The sequence below is a fragment of the Papilio machaon genome, chromosome 8 (assembly GCF_912999745.1).
Source record: "Papilio machaon chromosome 8, ilPapMach1.1, whole genome shotgun sequence".
In the NCBI taxonomy this organism is placed as follows: Eukaryota; Metazoa; Arthropoda; class Insecta; order Lepidoptera; family Papilionidae; genus Papilio; species Papilio machaon.
The window spans coordinates 9,092,893-9,117,669 of NC_059993.1; the positions used below are offsets into that span (position 1 = coordinate 9,092,893).

The following is a 24,777-nucleotide window of genomic DNA, read 5'->3' on the forward strand; positions in this document are numbered from 1 at the left end:
GGGGCATGTCGTATGCATAAAGCATTCCCCTCTTTAAAAAAAAAAAAAAAAAAAGGTTAGGTTAGGTTAGGTTAGGTTAGGTTAGGTTAGGTTAGGTTCCCCACCAACGGTTCCCGCCTTGTCGTGGCGGTGGGGCTCTAGTAACCGTGGCTGCCTCCCACGGTGAAGCTAAGAGGAACCAGGGTCGGCCTAGCGTGCAGGACCGGCTGTCTTGGGCCGGACTGGGCTGGTCTAGCGTGCAGGGCCGACCCACCCGGAGGAGGCTGCCAGAGGCGGACTGTGGGGTCCGCTTCGGAGCATGCCTGGAGGTGGGGCCGCGGGGGGTGCGGGTGGGTACTGGTTTATCCTGCCCCCTGCAGCCCTCGTGGCCGGATGTGTATGGTGGGGCCGCGGAGGGGTACTGGCATACCCAGCCCCTCCGCGGCCCGTAGGGTCAACGGCGGGGCCCGACATCGGACCCGCCGATGGTGGCTGGGGAGGCGGGGGTAAAACCTCGTCTCTCCGGCTTCCATAGCCCCGTGGTGGCAGGTTCGGGGGGACCTGTCACCCGCTTCGAAGGGCAAGGAGGATGGCGCGTATCGTTCCGGCGCGCCTCCCCTAAAGGATGGATGGTGGGTTCACCCACCCCAGTGGTGGAGCCGCTTCGGCGGCTAGCGCAGACGGGGCCGCGGAGGAGTGCGAAAGCGTGCCCGTAGCCCCGTCACCAATGCGCAGGAGGAACAGAGGTGGTTTAGCGGGTATGCTCCCACTAGGGGAGAGAATCTCGCATAACTTCGTGTCCCCCCCGGGGCATGTCGTATGCATAAAGCATTCCCCTCTTTAAAAAAAAAAAAAAAAAAAGGTTAGGTTAGGTTAGTCGCGCGCCGGTTGCCGTACCGTGTGCATCGCTTCCGTGTCGCTCCGCATTTAAAAATCTTTAAATGTGGTAAAAAGTGAGGTGATATACCAGTGTTATACATCGGGAGATGCGCCTCGGCGAGACGCATCTAGTGATATATAATACATAGTGGGCAGAGACCAAATTAGTTAAGTTTTTAGTGTTTTAGTGTTTTAACGGTTATTTCGGGCGTGGCACTTTTTCGTCAAAGTCTAAAAAGTGCTTCGATTTCGACGTGTGATATATCGGGAGATGCGTCTCAGTGAGACAAATCGACCGGTATAGTTTTAGGGTGGATAGAGACCAAATTAGTTAAGTTTTTAGTGTTTAAGTGTTGTAACGGTCGTTTTGGGCGTGGCACTTTTACGACAAATTCCAAAAAGTGTTTCGATTTCGACGTGTGATATACCGGGAGATGCGTCTCAGTGAGACAAGTCGACCGGTATAGTTTTTAGGGTGGACAGAGACCAAATAGTTTAGTTTTTTAGTGTTTAAGTGCGTATCTTAGTGTTTGTAGAACTTTACCTATGAAAAGTCTACGATCGCTATGAGCGACCAAACCAAAGCGGCTTACGACATGGGGGAGGACACCTCCATGTCGGACTACACGTGTTCAGAGGACGAGGGCGCCTCTGGGCGCCGACTGGGAGCCGCGGGCGCCGCGTGCACCGAGGACGCCGCAAGGAAAAATAAGGGAGGTAAGCCGCGGTCAGCGGGCTTGACATTAAAGTTCCGAACGGGAACGACCCATAAACGGCCGTTGGCCGCTACATCCGCGGATGAGGACGCCCCGGCCGTGGCGCATAAAGTGGCCTCGTCTTCGACGAGGGGCCGCGTTAGGCGCCCGGTAGGGGTTTACAGCTTCCTCAAGGAGGCTAAAGACTACTTAGCTGATGGGGGGGACAGTGAGGGGGAGGATCCCGACCCAAGTTACCGCCCACGCGGGAGGATAGCGAGCCCCGTAGTGGCTTCAGCAAAAGCCTCTGACGACGGGACCCCCGACGCCCTATCCAGGGGCACGGTCGAGGCCCTCGCCGAGGAGGCTCTAAAAAGTGTAGAAAAGATAAAGGAGGAGATTAAGAAGAGCGGCCACCTAAAGGGTACCGTGTGGGGGCAAATTAACCGGGCCACTAAATGTGTTGTTGAAGCGGTCGAGGGCCTTCGCGACATAACGCCTGAAGAAGAACAGCGTAGGCTCCGCGCGGACAATGCTCGCCTTTCAAGGGAGCTGGATATTGTCCGCAACGAGCTGCGTGCCTTCAAACAGGCGTACGTGGAGTCGCAGCGGAAGTCCGCTGCAGCCCCGAGAGAAGCGACAGGGCCCCAGCAGCCCAACTTTGAGGAGGTGCTCAGATGCGCCATGGAGGAAATGAAGGGGCAACTCCTACAGTCGGTAGGCGGGATGATCAATGCCCGCCTACAAGACCTGGAGATGCGCCTTCCTCCGGAGCCCGTCATGAGGCCCCCTCTGCGTGCCGACCAACGGCAGCCGCCGCCGCCCCGTCACAAGTCCCGGTCGGGGCTCGTGGAGGGTGCCATGGAGGTGGATGGGGAAGCCCAGCCACCCCAGGCGCCCACACCCAGGGCGGTAAAGAAGGCGCCGAAGAAAGGCGCCGCAAAGCGGCCGACTGACCCCCCGCCTCCTCCTCCCTCCAAGGGAAAACAGGGGGCAGGACAGGCAGATGCGACCCCTCCCCCCCCAACCGCTGGAACAAGCGGAGAGGGGGAAGCCCAGACGGGGACTGCGGGCAACTCCTGGTCCGAGGTTGTCCGGCGGAAGAAGAGGGGAAACGCGGCTGTTGCTGCTAATTCCCCCCCCTCAACCGGAACAACCCGGCAGATCGCCCCGGCCCCACCAAAGGCCGTAAAAATCGTTGCCCCAAAAACCGCGGCCATAGTGGTGACCCTCAAGAAAGGGGCCACCATGACCACCGCGGAAGGGGCCACGACTGATGCGAGATACACCGAGGTCTTGGCAAAGGCCAGGTCCTCGATTTCCCTGAGGGAATTCGGTTTGGAGTCGGTCAGGATCCGAACGAGCATGACCGGCTCCAAACTGATGGAGGTCGGGGGGACCACCCCCGAGGAAACCGCGGACCGTCTCGCCGCCGCCCTGGTGGAGGCAGTAGGCAGCTGGGCGGACATCACCCGCCCAACCAAAATGGCCGTCCTCAGGATCACCGGTCTGGATGACACGGTGACCACTGAGGAAGTGGCGGCCCAACTGGCATCGGTCGGCGGGTGTCCCCCCACCTCCATGAAAGTAGGCAATATCAGGCCGAGTTTCTGGGGCGGAGGCTCCGCCCTGGTCAAGTGCCCAGCGACTGCCGCTAAGGCAGTCGTGAAGGCGGGACGAGTGGCCATCGGATGGACGATGGCCACCGTCAAAGCAGTGGAGGCCCAGCCATTGCGTTGCTATAAATGCATGATGCTGGGCCACACTCGCGCTCTATGCCCAGCGGAGACAGAGAACGGGCGTCTCTGCTTCCGCTGCGGCAGTGAAGGACACAAGTCGGCAGAGTGCGAGGCCCCCTGCAAATGCACCGTGTGTGCAACGACGGGGCGCCCACACTCACATGTGATGGGGGGTGCCAAGTGCACACCCCCGTCGGTGAAGGGCAAAGCCCCGTCGTCGAGCAGAGTGCCTCGCGCTCAGCCCCAACAGCACGGCAGCCGTATGGCTGAGGAGGAAGAAATGCAGGTATCTTAATGCCAAGACACCTGCATTTCGACCTACTACAGACGAACACCAACCACTCTGCCAGGGCACAGGACTTGCTCATGCAGTGCCTGGCAGAGTGGAGAATTGCTGTTGCGGTCGTGGCTGAACCCTACTTTGTCCCCCCCCAACCCAGTTGGTTCGGGGACACAGAGGGATCAGTCGCCATTGTGGCGCCGCCTTCGAACCCGCAACCCCTCTCCCTCAGGGAGCGAGGAGCGGGCTACGTGGCGGTGAACTGGGGAGAAGTAGTACTCATAGGAGTCTACTTCTCCCCAAACAGGAACCTCCGGCAATTCGAGAGGTTCCTGGATGGCCTGGAGCCGGTTGTGCAGAGAGCAACACCGGCCCAGGTCATCGTGATGGGGGACCTCAACGCTAAGTCCGCAGCGTGGGGGTCCTCCATCACTGACCTGAAAGGGGCGCTTCTCCGGGACTGGGCCGTCATGATCGGCTTAGTTCCGGAGAACCAAGGCAACGCCAACACGTGCGTGCGCCGACAAGGGGGATCAGTCGTGGACGTCACGTTCGCGACCCCCGGCATCGGTGCACGCATATCGTGTTGGCGTGTCCTTGAGGAGGTGGAGACCCTGTCCGATCATTTGTACATCCGGTTCAGGGTCTCCACCGCGCCCCAGGGGTCACAGGCCCGGACGGCGACGGCAGGACGGCGAGGCGCTGAGGGCTTCCCAAAGTGGCAGCTCTCACGCCTCGACCCTGACCTGGCGGAAGAAGCCGCCATCGTCCGGGCATGGGCGGAGGAACCCCCCCAAACGGTGGGGGTCGACGAGAGGGCGGCGAGATTTCGTCGAGATTTGACCGCCGTCTGCAACGCCGGAATGCCCAGGGCGCGACGTGGTTTCGCGCCCCGGGAAGGTGTGTACTGGTGGTCGCAGGACCTAGCCGCCCTGCGCTCCGCCAGTAACGCCGCCCGACGGGCATTCATCCGGTGCCGCAGACGGCGGAACAGAACAGAGGAGGAGCTGGAGCGCCTTCACACCGAGCTGAGCTCGGCAAAGAAGGCGTTCTCCAGTGCGATCAAGGCCGCCAAGGACTCTGCCTATGCGGAGTTCTTGGCGACCCTAGACGCAGACCCGTGGGGGCGCCCATACCGCATGGTGCGGGCGAAGTTGAAGGTGGCGCCCCCCACGGAAACGATGGAGCCGGCGGTCCTTAGCGCGGTGGTCGAAGGGCTGTTCCCGGATAGCCCTTCTTTTGTACCACCGCGCATGACAAGAGACATGCCGGCGGACATCGAGCCGTTGAACCGATCCGCCGCTCTCGCCCCACCCCCGATAACGAAGGAGGAAATGGCCAGGGCGGCGGGCCGGCTCAGGGGGACCCGCAAAGCCCCGGGGCCAGACGGAGTGCCTGGCAAGGTTTTGCACATTGCGCTGGAACACCTCGGGGAACGCCTCCGCAGACTGTTTAACGACTGTCTGGCGGAGGGGCGTTTCCCCGGGGTGTGGAAGGAGGGGCGACTGGTGTTGCTGAGGAAGGAGGGTCACCCCGTCGACTCTCCTTCCGGCCACCGGCCGCTCGTGATGCTGGATGAGGCCGGGAAGCTGCTCGAAAGGGTATTGGCTTCCCGGATCATCCAGCATCTGGAGACGGAAGGGCCGCAGCTCTCCGAGAATCAGTTCGGGTTCCGGTCCGGGCGATCCACCCTGGACGCTCTGACCGCCCTGAAAAGGTTCTCGGAGGATGCGGCCGAGAGAGGACAGGGGGCGATGGCGGTGTCACTTGACATCGCCAACGCCTTCGGCTCCCTCCCCTTCGGAGTAATAGAGGAGGCACTTCGGTTTCACGAACTGCCCCTCTATCTCCGGAGGATTGTGGGACACTACCTGCGAGAGCGGGTAGTGTCCTACATGGGGAGGGAGGGAAGAGAGGAGCGGCGGATGGCCTCCGGTGTTCCTCAGGGGTCCGTCCTAGGACCCCTGCTGTGGAACATCGGCTTTGACTGGGCCATCCGCGGGGAGGTGCTGCCCCGGATGGCTGTCATCTGCTACGCGGATGATACGATGATAGCCGTCCGGGACACCACCTGGAGGAAAGTCAAGAGGAGGGCGGAAGCCGGGGCCACCCTGTTGGTCCGGAGGATCGAGGCGCTCGGACTCCGCGTGGCACTCCACAAAACCGAAGCCCTTTGCTTCAAAGGGCCGAGGTGGAGAGTGCCCGCAGGAGCGACCCTCCGGATCAACGGGGACGAGGTCGAGGTTAAGGCCCGGATCAAATATCTTGGCCTTATCCTCGATGGGGGTTGGCGTTTCGGAGATCACTTCCGGACGCTAACCCCCCGACTCGTCGGCGCGGCTTCCGCCCTCGCCAGGCTCCTCCCGAACCTAAGAGGTCCGGGCGTACAGGTCAGACGACTGTACGCCATGGTCGTTCGCAGTATGGCCCTGTACGGCGCGCCGATATGGGCAGAAGCCCTTGACGCGTCAAACAGGGCCCTCCTCCGCAGGCCGCAGCGCATCGTTGCGGTGCGCGCATGCATGGCCTACCGCACGGTTGGCCATGCAGCGGCCTGCGCTTTGGCCGGCACTCCCCCGTGGGAGATAGAAGCGGGTGTGCTGGCCGAAGCGTACCGGGAGCGGGCCGAGCAGAGAGCTCGGGGCGAAGCCCCGGCTCCAGAGGAGCTTGCCCGGTCCCGGGCGGAGAGAAAGCGAGCGACCATAGAGCTGTGGGCTGCTGGCCTAGCGGACGCCGAATACGGCGCCCGCACCATAGAGGCCATACGCCCACGGCTCTCGGACTGGTGCGGGAGGCGCCACGGCGCAATAACATACAGAATTTCCCAGATTTTGACAGGTCACGGCTGCTTCGGGCGGTACCTTCACCGGATACGAAGAGAGGAGAGGATGTCGTGCCACGAGTGCGGCGCTGATGAGGACACCGCGCAACACACCCTTCAGGTATGTACAGCGTGGTCCGAAGAGCGCCGCACTCTGGTAGCGGCGATTGGTGATGACCTCTCACTCCCAGGCGTAATTCGCGCCATGCTGGGCAGTGAGGGGTCATGGGAGGCGGTTTCCTCCTTCTGCGAAATTGTAATTTCGCAGAAGGAGGAAAGGGAGCGAGAGCGCGAGGATAACCCCCTCGCGCCCCCGCTCAGACGCAGGAGAGTGGGGAGAAGGAGGCGGGGTTTCGCCGCCGTACTTCTCCCCACAAACCATGCGTGAGAGGGAGGCCCCTTCAGGGCGATAACGCAGGCGGGGTCACGGAAGAAAGCAAAAGCGTTCCCGTGGCGCCCGCCATAATGCGTTAGAGGGCAGTCAGGTTTTAGTGGGTATTCCGGTCACCTTCTGTGGCCGGCGAGTCCCACACTCCCTACGCCATTGCACAGCCCGGCGTAGGCGTGCGTAAACGCATTTCCTGACTAAAAAAAAAAAAAAAAAAAAAAAAAAAAAAAAAAAAAGGTTAGGTTAGGTTAGGTTAGGTTAGGTTAGGTTAGGTTAGGTTAGGTTAGGTTAGGTTAGGTTAGGTTAGGTTAGGTTCCACGGACCCCCACGGACCTGCTCGGTTGTCCGAGTGGGCGGAGAGGTGAACTCCGACGTGGCGCGTCCCCGGGTGGTGGATAGGGGAACGCCCCGGCTTCGGCTGGGGTAGGGCTTCGGCCCCGCGAACCAAACACTGGTAGGTTAGCTAGGGTAAGTTAGGTAAGGTTAGGTTTAGTAGATTAGGGTAGGGCGGCGTCTCGCCGAAAGGCGAGCGCCTACTAGGTTAGTTAGGTTAGGCTGCGGGCCCACTTGTGGGCTCGCAGAAGTAGGGAGTAGTTAGGTTAGTTAGTATAAGATAGGTAGGGTAGAACGGCGTCTCGTCGCAAGGCGAGCGCCCATTATTAGGATAGTTTAGTTAGTTAGTATAAGTTAGGTTAGGCTGCGGGCCCACTTGTGGGCCCGTAAAGGAGAGGACGGCGTCTCGCCGCAAGGCGAGCGCCTTTTGAGAGATGAGCCCGAACTTAGTATCATTGCCTAACCACCAGATCTCCTCCTAATGGTGACCTGGCTAAGAGAAAAGTGAGGGCGATTCTGCAGGTGGAGGGCGCAAGCCCGATGCCGGGGCGGCGCGACCACCAGATCTAGCCACTCTGGTCGTGGGTCGCGGCCGTCGGTCTTAAGTTAGTTTAGAGTAGGCTAGATTAAGTCGGTTAGTTGCTAATTAGATTAGTTAGTTAGGCTAGGCTAGTTAGGTTAGGCTGCGGGCCCACTTGTGGGCCCGCAAAGGAGAGGGCGGCGTCTCGCCGCAAGGCGAGCGCCTTTTGAGAGATGAGCCCGAACTTAGTATCTGTCTATGCCAGACTGGTGACCTGGCTCAGAGAAAGGTGAGGGCGATTCTGTAGGTGGAGGGCGCAAGCCCGATGCCGGGGCGGCGCGACCATCAGAATTGGTCGTAGGTCGCGGCCGTCGGTCTTAGAGTAGGCTAGGCTAAGTCGGTTAGATAAGTTAGGCTAATTAGATTAGTTAGTTAGGCTAGACTAGTTAGGTTAGGCTGCGGGGCCACTCGCGGGTCCGCAAAGGAGAGGGTGGCAAACCCAAGCCGAGTACCTGCCCTTTTCAGGGCAGCGAAAGGTAAGGGTGAGCCTAGTGTGGTCGATGCGACCTGGTGGGGCCGCGGGGGGTGTGGGTGGGTACTGGTCTATCCTGCCCATCTTACAGCCCTCGTGGCCGGATGTGGGGTGAGGTCGTGGGGGCTGTGGGTGGGTACTGGTTTACCATGCCCCCTGCGGCCCTCATGGCCAGATGTGAGGTGATGTATGGATGTGGGATGGAGAGGCCGGGGGGGGGTACTGGTTTTCCAGCCCCCTCTGCGGCACGTAGAGTAGGGTAGAGGGCGGGCCGGTTGGTTCCGCCGGTGGGGGCTGGGGTGGTAGGACAAAAAAGATCCTACCTCTCTGGCTCTCACCACCTAGGGTGAGGCGCTCTCAGCGCCAGACGCACGGCCCGAGCTTTGGTTAAGGCTCAGCTGATACAAAGCTCGGGTCACCGCGTTGAGATGGGCATGAGGGTTTTTAGTGGGTATGGCTGAACGACTGTAGGCGAGTCCCACACTCCCTGCGCCATTGCACTGCCCGGCGCAGGGGTACGGAAGTGTATTTTCCCTCGTTACAAAAAAAAAAAAAAAAAAAGGTTCCACGGACCCCCCACGGACCTGCTCGGTTGTCCGAGTGGGCGGAGAGGTGAACTCCGACGTGGCGCGTCCCCGGGTGGTGGATAGGGGAACGCCCCGGCATATTGCTGGGGTAGGGCTTTTTTCGCCCCGCGAACCAAACGCCAACAAACCCGTAAGTCCGCACTGAGCGGAAACGGGGGCTCTGCGCACTGAGCGTGGGGCCGCGAGGAAGAAAACCTCTATAAAAAATTACCCGGTGGTGACACCACACTTGGCCGCCCACTGGTCTTTATGATCGGTGGACGCCAAGTAGACCGTAAGTCCGCACTGAGCGGAAACGGGGGCTCTGCGCACTGAGCGTGGGGCCGCGAGGAAGAAAACCTCTATAAAAAATTACCCGGTGGTGACACCACACTTGGCCGCCCACTGGTCTTTATGATCGGTGGACGCCAAGTAGACCGTAAGTCCGCACTGAGCGGAAACGGGGGCTCTGCGCACTGAGCGTGGGGCCGCGAGGAAGAAAACCTCTATAAAAAATTACCCGGTGGTGACACCACACTTGGCCGCCCACTGGTCTTTATGATCGGTGGACGCCAAGTAGACCGTAAATCCGCACTGAGCGGAAACGGGGGCTCTGCGCACTGAGCGTGGGGCCGCGAGGAAGAAAACCTCTATAAAAAATTACCCGGTGGCGACACCACACTTGGCCCCCACTGGTCTTTATGATCAGTGGACGCCAAGTAAACCGTAATCCGCACTGAGCGGACCGGGGGCCCTGCGCATTGAGCGTGGGGCTGCGAGGAAGAAAACCTCTCTAAAAAATCACCCGGTGGCAACACCACACTTGGCCGCCCACCGGTCTTTATGATCGGTGGACGCCAAGTAAACCGTAATCCGCACTGAGCGGACCGGGGGCCCTACGCACTGAGCGTGGGGCTGCGAGGAAGAAAACCTCTCTAAAAAATCACCCGGAGGAGGGCACGCCTTCAGGGCGGTGCGGGGCGCGACGTGCACCGAGGTGCCGCCGTGCGGAGTGGTGGGGTGTTCTTCCGCGGGGCTACGCCGGACAGGGCCTCCCATACCGGACAGGCCCGTGGGAAACACCAGTGGACCCTGAGGGGTCGTAGGATGGAGGGCCTTCAAGGCCCTCGGCGCGGCAGGGTCGGTTTGAGTCTTCCGTAAGGCCAAATCAGGCCAGGTCGTGCAAACATCGGAGTGCGGCAGCACTATAAACTGCAGCGGACTTCGGTCGGAGGATGACGGCCTTCAAGGCCGTGCGGGACCTCACCCTGTACCAAAGGCGGTTTCCGGTGTCCGACAACACTGGAAAAAGTAAAAGTAAATGATGGCATCTCCCAAAACACAACTACCCCAGGAGGGTACCTCCGGCACCGCCGGGGGAGAATCCCTCCCCGTGGCTTCGGCCGCGGGCTGCCCCTCGTACTCTGGGGGGGGCAAGGACTGCCTTTCAAATACGACAACAACGACGACCCAGGCTAGGATTATGGAACTGATAGCAAAAGATTTGGACTCAGAAGTGACGAGGCGCCCATCACTGGATGGCGCCGAACTAAAGGAGGTGAGAGTGCGGCTGGAGCGCGTTCCGATCGCGGCGTCTAACGCCCCTCGACAGCACCTACCGGCACTCAGTGACACGTCGGACTCCGACATGGAGATTGAGGCACCGGAGAACCGTGCAGACCGGCACCCTGGACAATGGGGGAGTCTTGGACGGAAACGACACCGGGATACAGTCGCCGCACCAGGCGACACAGAGACGGGACCCTCGCCCAAAGTGGCAGGTACAAGGAAAGGCCGAGGACGGCCACCGACAACTGGTGAATACGTTGGGCTCGCCAAGGCGAAACAGGAGCTGGCAGAGGCCACCCGTCGCCAACTAGAGTGGGAGGCGGAGAAAGATGTCGCCGAGCTAACGATGGGGCTACGGTCGACCAGAGCGGGGGTCCGACTTTCAGAGACCTCCGCATCTGAACCGGACGATGAAGGCGAGTTGGGCTCCGCAGAATTAGGCGGTCAAATAGAGCTTGGCGCAGCGGCCGTGGCGGCCGTCTGCGAAAAATCAAACAATCTGAAAGGCACATCGAAGAAAGCTCTTAAGGAGGCGGTAGCGCAGATCCGGGCGGCGGCAAAATGTCTGACGTCACGGAATGTTAATGAGGAGACGAGACTGTTGCGAGCGGCCAACTCCCGTCTACAGGCGGAAATGGCCGCACTAAAGAAGGAAGTGGCGGAATTGAAGGCGTGCGTGTCGCAGGCGGGGACGACACCTAAACCCGCCACAGCGACATGCTCGCAATCACCAGAGGAGGAACTGGAGAACCGAATCCTGAGCAGGCTCTCGGACCGGCTCAACGCTCGAATAGACGGGCTAGAGCCGCGCCTGAATCCGGAGCCTCGCCTAAGACCGGCACTAGCTCATGACAGACGCGAGGCGGAAGCCAGACCACCCCCGGCAAGCCGTCCACGCCACACACCGGCTGAGACCCAGGCAGAACTGCCTGACGAGCGTCGCCCGGATCCGGTCCAATCGGGCTGGATCAAGGTCGGCGCCAAAGGAAAAAAGAAGGCGCCGACCTCTTCTTCAGCGCCGGCCGCCGCCGCTTCTTCTTCTGCCGCGGCCCAACCCGCCCATCCGGGCCAAAAGGCGAAGACGAAAAAGAAGGCCGCTAAAAAGAAGGGCAAGGCCAAAAACCAAGAGACGGGACGCCCCCTCCCGCCGGCGCCTGCTTCCATGAAGGAGACCATGGCGTCGGTGGTTAAGAGGGGCCTGAGAGATAAGGCGCCGACTACCACCAGATCGGCGCCCACGACGAAGAAGAAGGGGCAGGAGAAGGCCAAGTCCTCGCCTAAGTTGCGGGCCCCCAAGACCTCGGCAGTCGTGGTGACCTTACATCCCACGGCTGTGGAGAAAGGGGTCACATACGCCAAGGCTCTCGCTGAGGCGAAACAAAAGGTGAACCTCAAGGATTTGGAAATTGAGAGCGTCCGCTTTAAGCGGGCGGCAACCGGGGCGTCCATCATCGAAATCCCCGGTGCCACTAGCGCGCCAAAGGCGGACCTCCTCGCGGAGAGGCTTCGCGAGGTCTTCGGGAACGGGGGCGACATCACCGTCTCCCGTCCAACTAAAATGTCGGAGCTGATAGTGGCGGGACTAGACGATTCCGTCACAAAAGACGAAGTGACAGCCGCGGTCGCGGCTAAAGGCGGATGTGCGGCAAATTGTATCAAAGTAGGCACACTCCGCCAGGAGAGGTCCGGCCTATTCGCCGTGTGGGTTTCATGCCCCGTGGAAGCCGCCAAGAGGGTGGTTGAGGGGAAGCTGCTCGTCGGGTGGGTCTCGGCCAGGGTGAAGCTCCTTGAACGAAGGGAGCTAAGGTGCTTCAAGTGCCTTCACTCTGGCCATGTCAAGGCGCGGTGTACTGCGGAGGTCGACCGGGGGCTTCAGTGCTACCGGTGCGGCCAGTTGGGACACCGCTCCGCAGAGTGTCATGCTGCCCCCCACTGCACACTGTGTGCGGAGGCTGGGAAAGCATCAAATCATCGCTTGGGGAGCAAGTTATGCTCGGCCCCCAAGAAAAGGATGTTCAGCAGGGTATTTGTTGCGAGCAGAGCCAGCCCGCAACAGGCACAACCACCACCGAGCGGTGAAGTAGAGATGGAGACCGAAAATACTACAAAATAATGACGACGACGGCTACTAAATACATGCAAGCCAACATCAACCACTGCGCCAGAGCTCAGGATTTATTGATCCAAAGCATGGTGCAGTGGTCGATAGATGTTACGGTGGTGACTGAGCCCTACTTCATTCCCACGAGAAACAACTGGGTGGGCGATGACGACGGGCTGGCGGCAATCGCGGTGTCAAGCGACGTCGCAATAAGGAGGTCTCGGAAAGGTCGAGGAGTCGTTGCGGCGTTGTGCGGCGATGTGATGGTGGTCGCGGTATATTTCTCGCCAAACCGGCCACTATCCGAATTCGAGGCATTCCTAGGGGAAATGGACTCGGTCCTGGCCTGGTGCCGTCCAAACCGGATCGTTGTGGCTGGCGATCTTAACGCAAAGTCCACGGTCTGGGGATGCCCTGCCACGGATGCGAGAGGAGAATTGGTGGAGGAGTGGCTCGCCTCGAATGGTCTGGTCGTTCTTAATGTGGGAAACACGGACACATGCGTGCGGATGCAGGGTGGCTCCATTGTGGACGTGTCCTTCGCCAGCGCGGACCTGGCACGAACCGTCCGGGACTGGGCAGTCCTGGAGGGTGTGGAGACTTTGTCCGACCACAGGTACATCCGGTTTGACGCCTCCCCCCTCCCTGGCGGTACCGGTCCCGGGCGCGTTGCGTCGTCGTCGGAGATCGGCCCGAGGTGGGCCCTCAAAAGACTTGACGGGGAAGCGGCGATCCAGGCGTCTCTGGTCGCAAGCTGGAACCCAACACCGAACGTGACGGAAGTAGAGTCCGAGTCGCGGTGGCTCCACGAAGTGGTCACGCACATTTGTGACGTCGCGATGCCCCGCGTGGTACGGCCGCCGGCTCGGACGGCGGTGTATTGGTGGTCGGAAGATCTTGGTCGTCTTCGTGTGTCCTGCGTGTCAGCAAGGCGGCAGTACTCAAGGTATCGTCGTCGCCGTAGACGAAGCGGGCACACCGAGGAAGAGGAGAGGCGCCTCTACACCGCCTACCAGGACGCGAAAAAGGCCCTCAGGGTGGCCATCGCTGTTGCGAAGGAGGAGGCCTGGCAGGAGCTGCTGGCGTCGTTAGAAGTCGACCCCTGGGGCCGACCATATCGGCTCGTAATGAGCAAGCTCAGGCCCTGGGCCCCACCCCTAACGGCGAGCATGGATCCGGAGGTCCTGAACAGAGTGGTGGAAACCTTGTTCCCCTCCATGAGGGAGGATTTCGTTACACCCAAAATGGTGTTTGCGCCAGCGACGTCAAATCGTGATGCGGACGGGGAAGTCCCGGAAGTGGAAGAGAGGGAACTGTGGGCGGCTGTGTCTCGGCTTCAGGCCAAAAACACCGCCCCAGGCCCCGATGGGATCCCCGGACGCATATGGGTCCTGGCGCTCAAAAATGGTCTAGACAGTAGGTTCCGAGATCTTCTCACCCGGTGCCTTAGAGAGAATATTTTCCCAGGCGAATGGAAGACGGGGAAACTCGTACTTATTGCGAAGGCAGGAAGACCGGCAGATTCTCCCTCGGCGTATCGCCCAATCGTCCTGCTCGGGGAGGCGGGTAAGCTTTTTGAGCGCGTTATTGCGACCCGCCTCACAGAACACCTCGACCGAGTAGGGCCAAATTTGGCAGACTGCCAGTATGGTTTCCGGCGCGGCCGCTCTACCATCGATGCTATTGCACGGGTGAGGGCCGTCGCCGAAGAGGAGGTCCTTAAGGGCGGCGTCGTCTTGGCGGTATCTTTAGATATCGCCAACGCTTTTAACACGCTGCCTCACGCTTGTATAATGGAGGCCCTACGTTTTCATGGGGTCCCGTTGTACTTGCGTGAGACGATTAAGGCCTACCTATCGGACAGGACAGTGGTATATCCCACAACCACCGGATTTGGACAGAGAAGAGTGTCGTGCGGCGTCCCACAGGGTTCCGTTTTAGGGCCACTACTGTGGAACGTCGGTTACGACTGGGTCCTTCGCGGCCCGACTCTCCGTGGCGTTAGCGTCGTCTGTTACGCGGACGATACACTGGTGTTGGCAAGGGGCAGTAGCTATCGGGAAGCGAGTGTGCTAGCTACTGCCGGAGTAGCCCAAGTAGTGGGCAGGATTAGGAGTCTGGGCCTGACGGTGGCCCTGGAGAAGTCCGAAGCCCTATGTTTCCACGGGCCTCGCCGAGCGCCACCGCCAGGCGCTCATCTGATTGTGGGCGGAGTTTCCATCGGCGTCGGGTCTACAATGAAATATCTCGGAGTTGTACTCGACAGCCGGTGGAACTTCCAAGAACATTTCCGGCAGATGGCGCCGAAGCTCGCGCGCACTTCGTTCGCCCTGAGCAGGTTATTGCCTAATCTGGGCGGACCGAGCGCGAGTTGCCGGCGTCTCTATGCCGGAATTGTTAGATCGATGGCGTTGTACGGGGCCCCTATCTGGGCAGATGCCCTCGAGCGCCGCAATAAAGCCCAACTGCGCAGATCGCAGAGGGTAGTGGCACTCCGAGCGGCTCGAGCATACCGCACAGTGTCGCTGGAGGCGGCATGCGTGCTGGCTGGGACTCCCCCATGGGAACTGGAGGCGTCGGCGCTGGCGGAGGTCTATTGGAAATCCGCCGACGCCAAAGGTCGGGGGGAGGCTCCAAGTGGAGAGGAACTCGGAGAGTGGCGACGGAGCGCAAAGGACACTGTCCAGCGCTGCTGGCTCGAACAGCTGAGCCAGCCGGGAGCGGGTCACCGCACAATAGCGGCGATTCGCCCCGTTCTCAAAGAATGGTTGACGAGACGATGGGGTGCACTCTCATATCGCCTAGTGCAGGTCCTTTCGGGGCATGGCTGCTTCGGGAGGTACCTGTGCAACGTGGCCAGACGGGAGCGCACTCCACAGTGCCGATTCTGTGGCGCTGCGGAGGATGACGCGGCACACACCCTGACATACTGCACAGCATGGGCGGAGGAGCGAGCCGTGCTTGTGAACAACATCGGAGATGACATCTCGCTGCCGGCCGTTGTGTCTGCGATGGTTGGCAGCGAGTCTGGATGGAGCGCCGTCGCCGCCTTTTGCGAGGCGGTGATGGAGAAAAAGGAAGTGGACGAGCGACGCCGGGAGGATGATCCGGAGGAGGATCCCGTGCGCCGCCGCCGACCGATGCGCCGACGCCGGGCTTTTGCCCAGGCGTCTTAATAGTTTTATCATCAAAAGACGCGTTGGTCGGTGCCGGGTTGGGGGACCTGGTAGGAGTGGGGCGATAGTTCTCCGTCGCCCACTCGGAGATGGTTAATGTGGCCATGTGCAAAGCCACAAGAGATGCGTCTTGAAAAGGACAAACGCCCCGCCGGGAACAAGGATAAGGGTAACTGTCACCTTAGCCCCGGCAATGGCGGGATGGCGGTTTCGAGGAGTTTTGGTCGGTAGTAGCCCCTCCGGTCATATACGGGCCGGGGGAGCGGCTGAGTCCGACACACCTGCCCGCTCCCTCCCCCGAGCGGGTAGACGGCTCATAAACGGGTTTCTCCTCGTAAAAAAAAAAAAAAAAAGGTTCCACGGACCCCACGGACCTGCTCGGTTGTCCGAGTGGGCGGAGAGGTGAACTCCGACGTGGCGCGTCCCCGGGTGGTGGATAGGGGAACGCCCCGGCACATTGCTGGGGTAGGGCTTTTTTTCGCCCCGCGAACCAAACACCAACAAACCCGTAAATCCGCACTCAGCGGAAACGGGGGCTCTGCGCCTAGCGCGGGGCCGCGAGGAAGAAAACCTCTATAAAAAATTACCCGGTGGTGACACCACACTTGGCCGCCCACTGGTCTTTGATCAGTGGACGCCAAGTAGACCGTAAGTCCGCACTGAGCGGAAACGGGGGCTCTGCGCACTGAGCGTGGGGCTGCGAGGAAGAAAACCTCTATAAAAAATTACCCGGTGGCGACACCACACTTGGCCGCCCACTGGTCTTTATGATCGGTGGACGCCAAGTAAACCGTAATCCGCACTGAGCGGACCGGGGGCCCTGCGCATTGAGCGTGGGGCTGCGAGGAAGAAAACCTCTCTAAAAAATTACCCGGTGGCAACACCACACTTGGCCGCCCACCGGTCTTTATGATCGGTGGACGCCAAGCAAACCGTAATCCGCACTGAGCGGACCGGGGGCCCTGCGCACTGAGCGTAGGGCTGCGAGGAAGAAAACCTCTCTAAAAAATTACCCTGTTTGGGGAGGGGAGGGATGTTCCGCGGGGCTATACCGGACAGGGCTACCCATACCGGGCAGGCCCACGGAACATCGGTGGACCCGTTGGGTCGGGCTATTGGACGAGGATGTGTGGCTTGGACGAGGATGTGTGGCAGCACAGAAACTTGCAGAGGACTTCGGTCGGAGGACGGCGGCCTTCAAGGCTCGCGGTGCGGCAGGCCCAGGGAACATCGGTGGACCCGTTGGGTCGGGCTATTGGACGAGGATGTGTGGCATCACAGAAACTTGCAGAGGACTTCGGTCGGAGGACGGCGGCCTTCAAGGCTCGCGGTGCGGCAGGGTCGGTCAAAAAAAAAAAAAAAAAAAAAAAAAAAAAAAAAAAAAAAAAAAAAAAAAAAAAAAAAAAAAAAAAAAAAAAAAAAAAAAAAAAAAAAAAAAAAAAAAAAAAAAAAAAATCCGGCCACCCTGTCGCGCAAATAGTCGAGGACGTGTGGCATCACGATAAAAATGTAGAGGACTTCGGTCGGAGGACGGCGACCTTCAAGGTTGCGCATCATGTCAGGGACCTCACCCTGGATCGAAAAGGCGGTTTCCGGTGTCCGACAACACCGGACACACCGTATGAATGGCAAGCTTAAAAAGAGAATTACCCCAGGAGGGTACCTCCGGCACCGCCGGGGGAGAATCCCTCCCCGGGGCCACTTTGGCCCCGGGCTGCCCCTTGTACTCTGGGGGGGGCAAAGACTGCCTTGATTACACAACGACATTGGCTTCGAAAACGGAATTAGATGCACGCGGTTTGGATGTGACGGGGAGTGGTATGGAAGTTGGTGGAGGAGAAAGAGGAGAAGAGCAGATGGATTTGGAGACGGAATTGATGCTGAGCGAGGAGACCACATCAATGTCCGAAGATAGTCGCGGGGCTAGCCCTATGCCCAGAAAGAGAAGAGGACGGCCGCCCACCACGGGCCACTATGTCGGCCTGGCCAAAGCCAAGCTGGCTCTAATACAAGCCGAACGGGAGGAAGAACAGAGGAGGGCGGAGGCAGAGGTAGTCGCTGCCTCCCGCGAGGCCCGGGCCAGAGCCCAAGCCCACAGGCTGCCGGAGTCGGTCCCAGAAGAGGAGGAGTTCCAGGCGGCCGGCTCCCTCAGCCAAATAATCAAGGACAACGTAGAGGTCATCAAGAAGGTAGCCACCACCTCCAAAAATTTGAAAGGAGGCTACGTACGCGCCTTAAAGGATGCAGCGGAGGAAATCACGAAGATGGCAAAAGCTCTGCAAAGCAGATGCGTATCTGACGAGACCAAAGGCCTGCAGGCGGACAATGCCCGCCTGCGAGCAGAAGTAGCACAACTGCGCAAGGAGGTAGCAGAAATGAAACAGCACCTTCATACACCGAACGTGAGGGCAGAGGCAGCCGCTGTGGCCATACAACCGGAACCACAACGGCAAAAACCGAATGACAACGAGGAGCTTGTGCGCACCATCTTATGTCAAGTGGGCACAATGGTAAACGCCAGATTTGAGGCGTTACAAGAACGACTCCTTCCGGAGAAGCGCCTCCGTCCCCCGCTGGCGGCGGATAGCAGGCCTGAGCCTGCAGGCCCTGGCGCAACGGAAGCACCAACAATGATAAATCAGGCAAAGAGCGGACCAACACCAGGCAAAGCCCCGGGCAAAACCTCGAGCAAAACCTCGGGCAAAGCCTCCGGAAAAGCCTCGGGCAAAGCCCCGGGCAAAGCCCCGAGCAAACCCGGCAAGAAGAAGACGACGGAGCCCCAGGCCCAGCCACAGCCAATGGCGGCAGAGCCAGCTGACCAACAGCCCAGCGAATTGCCCTGGAGCACAGTGGTAAAAAGAGGGCTAAAACAAAAAAAGAAGAAGAAAGAGGGCACACGGGTGTTTACAAACACTGAAAGGAGGAAAACGCCAAGACCACCAACAGTCAGCTCACCTAAGACGGAGGCGGTAGTGGTCTCAATAACGCCGGAGGCTATCGCTAAAGGCCTCACCTACGATGCAGTCATCGCCGAGGCCAAAGCAAAGATCAAATTGCAAGACGTCGGAATCACAACTGGGGTACGCTTTAGGGTGTGTGCCACAGGAGCGCGGAGGTTTGAGGTCCTGGGTTCAGATAACAGCCCGCAAGCCGACGCCCTTGCGGAAAGATTGACGCAAATATTCAGCGGAGAAATGGTCCGGATTTCCAGACCGGCGAAGACGACTGAAATAAAAATTTCTGGGCTAGACGATTCAACAACTGTCGAGGAGGTGCTGGCGGCGGTTGCCGAAGCTGGAGCCTGCTCCAAAGATAATCTCAAATGCAGTGGCGTCGTAAGAGACAGATTCGGAGTAGGACATGCATGGGTAGAATGCTCGGTAGAGACTGCGAAACGGGTGGCTACAGTAGGTCGACTGACAATATCGTGGGTGTCGGCCAGCGTCATGCTGCTTGAGCCAAAACCACTGCGTTGCTATCGATGCCTGCAGAAGGGGCATGTTAGAGCGCAATGCAGTGCAGAGGCAGATAGGAGCAAGCTGTGTTTCCGATGTGGGGTAGAGGGGCATAAGTTTAAGGAATGCTCGGCCAAGCCGCACTGTTCCATCTGTGCTGCGGCCAAAAAACCGGCGGATCACAAACTGGGAGGCAAGGGCTGTTCTGCTCCAGCCCCCAAAGTCACCAGAGGGAAGACACAGCCAAAACCAGCACAACAGGCGTCAGTAGAGGTCGCTATGGAGACGGACGAAATTGGCACCAGAAATGGCTCTTCAAATCCTACAAGCCAATCTTAACCACTGCGCACGTGCTCAAGACCTGCTCTTACAGAGTATGGCGGAGTGGTCGACGCAGTTAGCTGTAGTGTCCGAACCCTACTTCGTTCCCATTAGGGATGATTGGGTGGGGGACGAGGAAAATCTTGTAGCGCTCATTGTGCCCCGGTCCATGAGTTCCCCGACTCTTGATGGGGTTCAAAAGGGCCACGGGTACGTGGGTGCTACAGTCGGAGGAAATTTAGTCGTCGGCGTATATTGCGCCCCTAGCAAAAGCCTCGCAGAGTTCGAGGGTCTTCTCGATCGTGTTGGAATCCTCGTCGGCAGAAATCACACCCGTTCCGTGCTGGTAATGGGGGATTTCAATGCCAAGAACACTGCCTGGGGTGGCACAGCCACGAACGCCCGGGGTGCAATACTTGAGGAGTGGGCCTTGACCATGGGACTTTGCCTCCTAAACAGGGGGTCGAGACCTACTTGCGTCCGGCCGCAGGGCAGTTCCATCGTGGACTTATCGTTCGCCTGCCCTGCAACTGCGAGACGGGTGTGCGGTTGGGAAGTGGTGGAAGGTGTGGAGACACTATCTGACCACCGTTACATCCGTTTCTCAATATCGGAGACACCAACGGCCCCAGTACATCAGGGGCCGGAGTCGCTGCACCGGGACACTCCACGGTGGGTGGTGAAGCGACTCAACAAGGACGTACTAACTGAAGCTGCCCAGGTCGAAACATGGTCGCCTGCGGACAGCTCCCTGGACATTGACGAAAGGGCTGCCGCGCTGCGTGCGTCGATGACTCGCATATGTGACGCGTCGATGCCGCGGCAAGGCCCCCCACCCCGGAAAAGACACGTGTACTGGTGGTCTGCTGACATAGCAGCAATGCGCACTGCGTGCGTAGCTGCTAGACGCCAGTACCAACGACAACGACGGAAACGACAAAGAGACGAAATCGCCGAGGCGAGCTTACATAACACCTATAAAGCCGCAAAACACGATCTGAGCCGAGCGATATGCGAAGCGAAAGACAGGGCGCGAGAAGAAATGATCGAGACTCTAAATCAAGATCCGTGGGGTCGCCCCTATTTGATGGTCCGTGGGAAACTCCGGACGCGGGCATCACCTCTGACGCAAAGCCTCCAGCCCCAACTGGTGCAGGAAGTGGTGACATCCCTCTTTCCCAATAGAGAGGCACACACGCCGCCTTACAGGATTCCGAACACCAGGAATGAAAATCCTGATCCCGTCGAGGACATACCACCAGTCACCCCTGGCGAGTTTGGGGCTGCGGTCCACCGGCTACGTGCCAAAAGGACGGCCCCGGGGCCCGATGGCATACCGGGCCGTGCTTGGGTACTAGCCGCGGAAATATACGAGGAAAGAGTTATCGAGCTGATGGGTGATTGTCTTGCACAAGGGCGTTTCCCTCTGCTCTGGAAGAACGGCTCCCTGGTTCTCCTTAAAAAAGAGGGCCGGCCAGTCGATTCCCCTGCAGCGTACCGGCCAATAATTCTACTTGACGAAGTGGCGAAGTTGTTTGAGCGGATCATCGCCAACCGCCTCGTCAAGCACATGGCGACAGTCGGCCCGGACCTGGATGACAAGCAATTTGGCTTCAGGCCGGGCAGGTCTACCGTCCATGCCATCATGCGGGTTAAGAAGATAGCGGAGGAAGCAATTGCCCAGGGCGAGGTCGTTCTTGCGGTGTCCCTCGACATCGCAAACGCCTTTAACACCATGCCCTGGAGTTGTATCATAGAGGCCCTCCGCTACCATCAAGTGCCGGAGTATTTGTGTCGGATTGTGGCCGACTACCTATCATCTAGGTCGGTCTCGTACAGAAGTCGGGACGAGTGGTGTCGTCATGAGGTCACGTGTGGCGTACCGCAGGGCTCAGTCCTCGGTCCCCTCCTATGGAATGTGGGCTACGACTGGGTGCTGCGGGGCGCTAATATCCGAGGCGTAGACGTCACCTGCTACGCAGACGACACCCTGATAACGGCGCGGGGACGCACGCACCGAGAATGCGCGATCCTCGCGACAGCAGGAGTAGCCCAAGTGGTGGGCAGAATACGTGGTCTGGGCCTAGAGGTGGCCCTGCATAAATCCGAGGCCCTTTATTTTCACGGACCTCGGAACAGGCCTCCTCCGGGAGCCCACATTATCGTCGGTGGCGTGAACATTGGCATCGAGCCCGAAATGAAATACCTGGGCCTCACGCTAGACGGACAGTGGACATTTGAGGGCCACTTCCGAAAACTGGGACCCAAGCTGATGCGTACGGCCGCCGCTCTTGGCAGATTACTGCCCAACATCGGCGGACCCAAATCTGCCTGTCGGCGCCTATTCATGGGCGTCGTCAGGTCGATGGCGTTATATGGCGCTCCCGTTTGGAGCGGCGCCCTAAACAACCGGACGATTGACATTCTTCATCGGCCACAAAGAACTTTGGCCATAAGGATAATACGTGGTTACCGCACCGTATCCTACGACGCGGCTTGCGCCCTGGCGGGTTCCCTGCCGTGGGTGCTAGAGGCGGAGGTGCTCGCGGCAGTCCACACTTGGCGCGAGCGAAGAACCATGACTGACGGACCCCCGCCCTTAAGGGTCGAGGTCGAAACCCACAGAAAGGAAAGGCGAGAAGCAGCCGTGGCCAAATGGCCCAGGACAATTGAGGCAATCTGTCCAGTTCTCGTGGCGTGGCTGAGGAGAAAACACGGGGTGGTCACTTTCCGTTTGGCGCAGGTGCTGTCGGGGCATGGCTGCTTCGGCAGTTATCTGCGCCGGATTGGGAGGGAGCCGTCTGCAGTGTGCCACCATTGTGACGATTGCCCCGAGGACACTGCCCAGCACACGCTGGCGGAGTGCCCGGCATGGACACAACAGAGACGAGACCTCGTGGCCGTAGTGGGCAATGATCTCTCACTGCCGGCCACAATAACATCGATGGTGGAATCGGACGGGGCCTGGAAGGCCGTCCAAGAATTTTGCGAGGTTGTGATGAACATCAAGGAGGAGGCGGAGAGGGCACGGGAGGCGGCTAGTCAAGACGCCATCCGCAGCCGCCGCACGGGAGGGAGAAGACGGGCATTCGCCCGGAATATCCCACCCTGACAGAACTCGGGTGGCGAGCTAGGGGACGCTCGCCACTCAGGAAGAGTAGACGAGGGCGCGACGGTTTCCCGCGCGAACAGCTGAGGTCGAAGGACGAGGAGGCGTAAAGCCAATCACTGCCGGGGGCGTGTGAAGAATACTTTATAGTGTACCCATGCCCCGGTGAAAGGTGACACGAGGAAACCAGTGGAGTTTAGTTGGTATGCTCCCGCTTCTCGGGAGAGAGCCCAACATAACCACCAAGCCATCCCCAGGCGCGGTGTGTATGCGGGAACGCATTCTCCACTTAAAAAAAAAAAAAAAAAAAAAAAGGTTCCACGGACCTGCTCGGTTGTCCGAGTGGGCGGAGAGGAGTACTCCGACGTGGCGCGTCCCCGGGTGGTGGATAGGGGAACGCCCCGGCTTCGGCTGGGGTAGGGCTTCGGCCCCGCGAACCAAACTCTAGGGTCGGTCATCGTGTTGGGTGTTGCACATGACCGACCCACCTGGAGAGGGCCGTCAGTGGTGGGTCACAGCAGTGACTCCGCCCTGACCATGCCCAACCGGGGTCGCACCGGTAGATGCGACGTGGTGGGGCCGCGGGGGGTGTGGGTGGGTACTGGTTTATCCTGCCCATCTTACAGCCCTCGTGGCCGGATGTGGGGTGAGGTCGTGGGGGCTGTGGGTGGGTACTGGTTTATCCTGCCCCCTGCGGCCCTCATGGCCAGATGTGGTGATGGATGGATGTGTGATGGAGAGGCCGAGGGGGGATACTGGTTTTCCAGTCCCCTCTGCGGCACGTAGAGTAGGGCGAGGGCGGGACCGGTTGGCCCCGCCGGTGGGGGCTGGGGTGGTAGGACACAAAAGATCCTGCCTCTCTGGCTTTCACCACTTAGGGAGAGGCGCTTCGGCGTCAGACGCACGGCCCGAGCTTTGGTTATGGCTCAGCTGATACAAAGCTCGGGTCATCGCGGCAAGGTGGGCATGAGGGTTTTTAGTGGGTATGGCTGAACGACTGTAGGCGAGTCCCACACTCCCTGCGCCATTGCACTGCCCGGCGCAGGGGTACGGAAGTGTATTTTCCCTCGTTACAAAAAAAAAAAAAAAAAAAAAGGTTAGGTTAGGTTAGGTTCCACCCTCCACGGACCTGCTCGGTTGTCCGAGTGGGCGGAGAGGAGTACTCCGACGTGGCGCGTCCCCGGGTGGTGGATAGGGGAACGCCCCGGCTTCGGCTGGGGTAGGGCTTCGGCCCCGCGAACCAAACTCTAGGGTCGGTCATCGTGTTGGGTGTTGCACATGACCGACCCACCTGGAGAGGGCCGTCAGTGGTGGGTCACAGCAGTGACTCCGCCCTGACCATGCCCAACCGGGGTCGCACCGGTAGATGCGACGTGGTGGGGCCGCGGGGGGTGTGGGTGGGTACTGGTTTATCCTGCCCATCTTACAGCCCTCGTGGCCGGATGTGGGGTGAGGTCGTGGGGGCTGTGGGTGGGTACTGGTTTATCCTGCCCCCTGCGGCCCTCATGGCCAGATGTGGTGATGGATGGATGTGTGATGGAGAGGCCGAGGGGGGATACTGGTTTTCCAGTCCCCTCTGCGGCACGTAGAGTAGGGCGAGGGCGGGACCGGTTGGCCCCGCCGGTGGGGGCTGGGGTGGTAGGACACAAAAGATCCTGCCTCTCTGGCTTTCACCACTTAGGGAGAGGCGCTTCGGCGTCAGACGCACGGCCCGAGCTTTGGTTATGGCTCAGCTGATACAAAGCTCGGGTCATCGCGGCAAGGTGGGCATGAGGGTTTTTAGTGGGTATGGCTGAACGACTGTAGGCGAGTCCCACACTCCCTGCGCCATTGCACTGCCCGGCGCAGGGGTACGGAAGTGTATTTTCCCTCGTTACAAAAAAAAAAAAAAAAAAAAAAAAAAAGGTTAGGTTCCACCCACGGACCTGCTCGGTTGTCCGAGTGGGCGGAGAGGAGTACTCCGACGTGGCGCGTCCCCGGGTGGTGGATAGGGGAACGCCCCGGCTTCGGCTGGGGTAGGGCTTCGGCCCCGCGAACCAAACTCTAGGGTCGGTCATCGTGTTGGGTGTTGCACATGACCGACCCACCTGGAGAGGGCCGTCAGTGGTGGGTCACAGCAGTGACTCCGCCCTGACCATGCCCAACCGGGGTCGCACCGGCAGATGCGACGTGGTGGGGCCGCGGGGGGTGTGGGTGGGTACTGGTTTATCCTGCCCATCTTACAGCCCTCGTGGCCGGATGTGGGGTGAGGTCGTGGGGGCTGTGGGTGGGTACTGGTTTACCATGCCCCCTGCGGCCCTCATGGCCAGATGTG

At 59.7% G+C, this 24,777-nt stretch overlaps 2 protein-coding genes across 2 annotated transcripts; both read left to right on the top strand.

The window, feature by feature from the left end:
• Positions 1-1,454: 1,454 nt before the first annotated feature.
• On the top strand, positions 1,455-3,587 carry LOC123721205 (spermatogenesis-associated protein 21-like). Its single transcript, XM_045679103.1, has one exon. The coding sequence runs from the start codon at positions 1,455-1,457 to the stop codon at positions 3,585-3,587; it is 2,133 nt and encodes a 710-aa protein (XP_045535059.1).
• Positions 3,588-10,056: 6,469 nt separating this feature from the next.
• LOC123721206 lies at positions 10,057-12,414 on the top strand. Its single transcript, XM_045679104.1, has one exon. It carries the CDS (start codon positions 10,057-10,059, stop codon positions 12,412-12,414), a length of 2,358 nt encoding a protein of 785 aa, XP_045535060.1.
• The last annotated feature ends 12,363 nt before the right edge of the window (positions 12,415-24,777 follow it).

Excerpts from the sequence above, each read along its gene's own strand:
- LOC123721205 (XM_045679103.1), top strand. The coding sequence starts at position 1,455 with ATGGGGGAGGACACCTCCATGTCGGACTACACGTGTTCAGAGGACGAG.
- LOC123721206 (XM_045679104.1), top strand. The coding sequence starts at position 10,057 with ATGGCATCTCCCAAAACACAACTACCCCAGGAGGGTACCTCCGGCACC.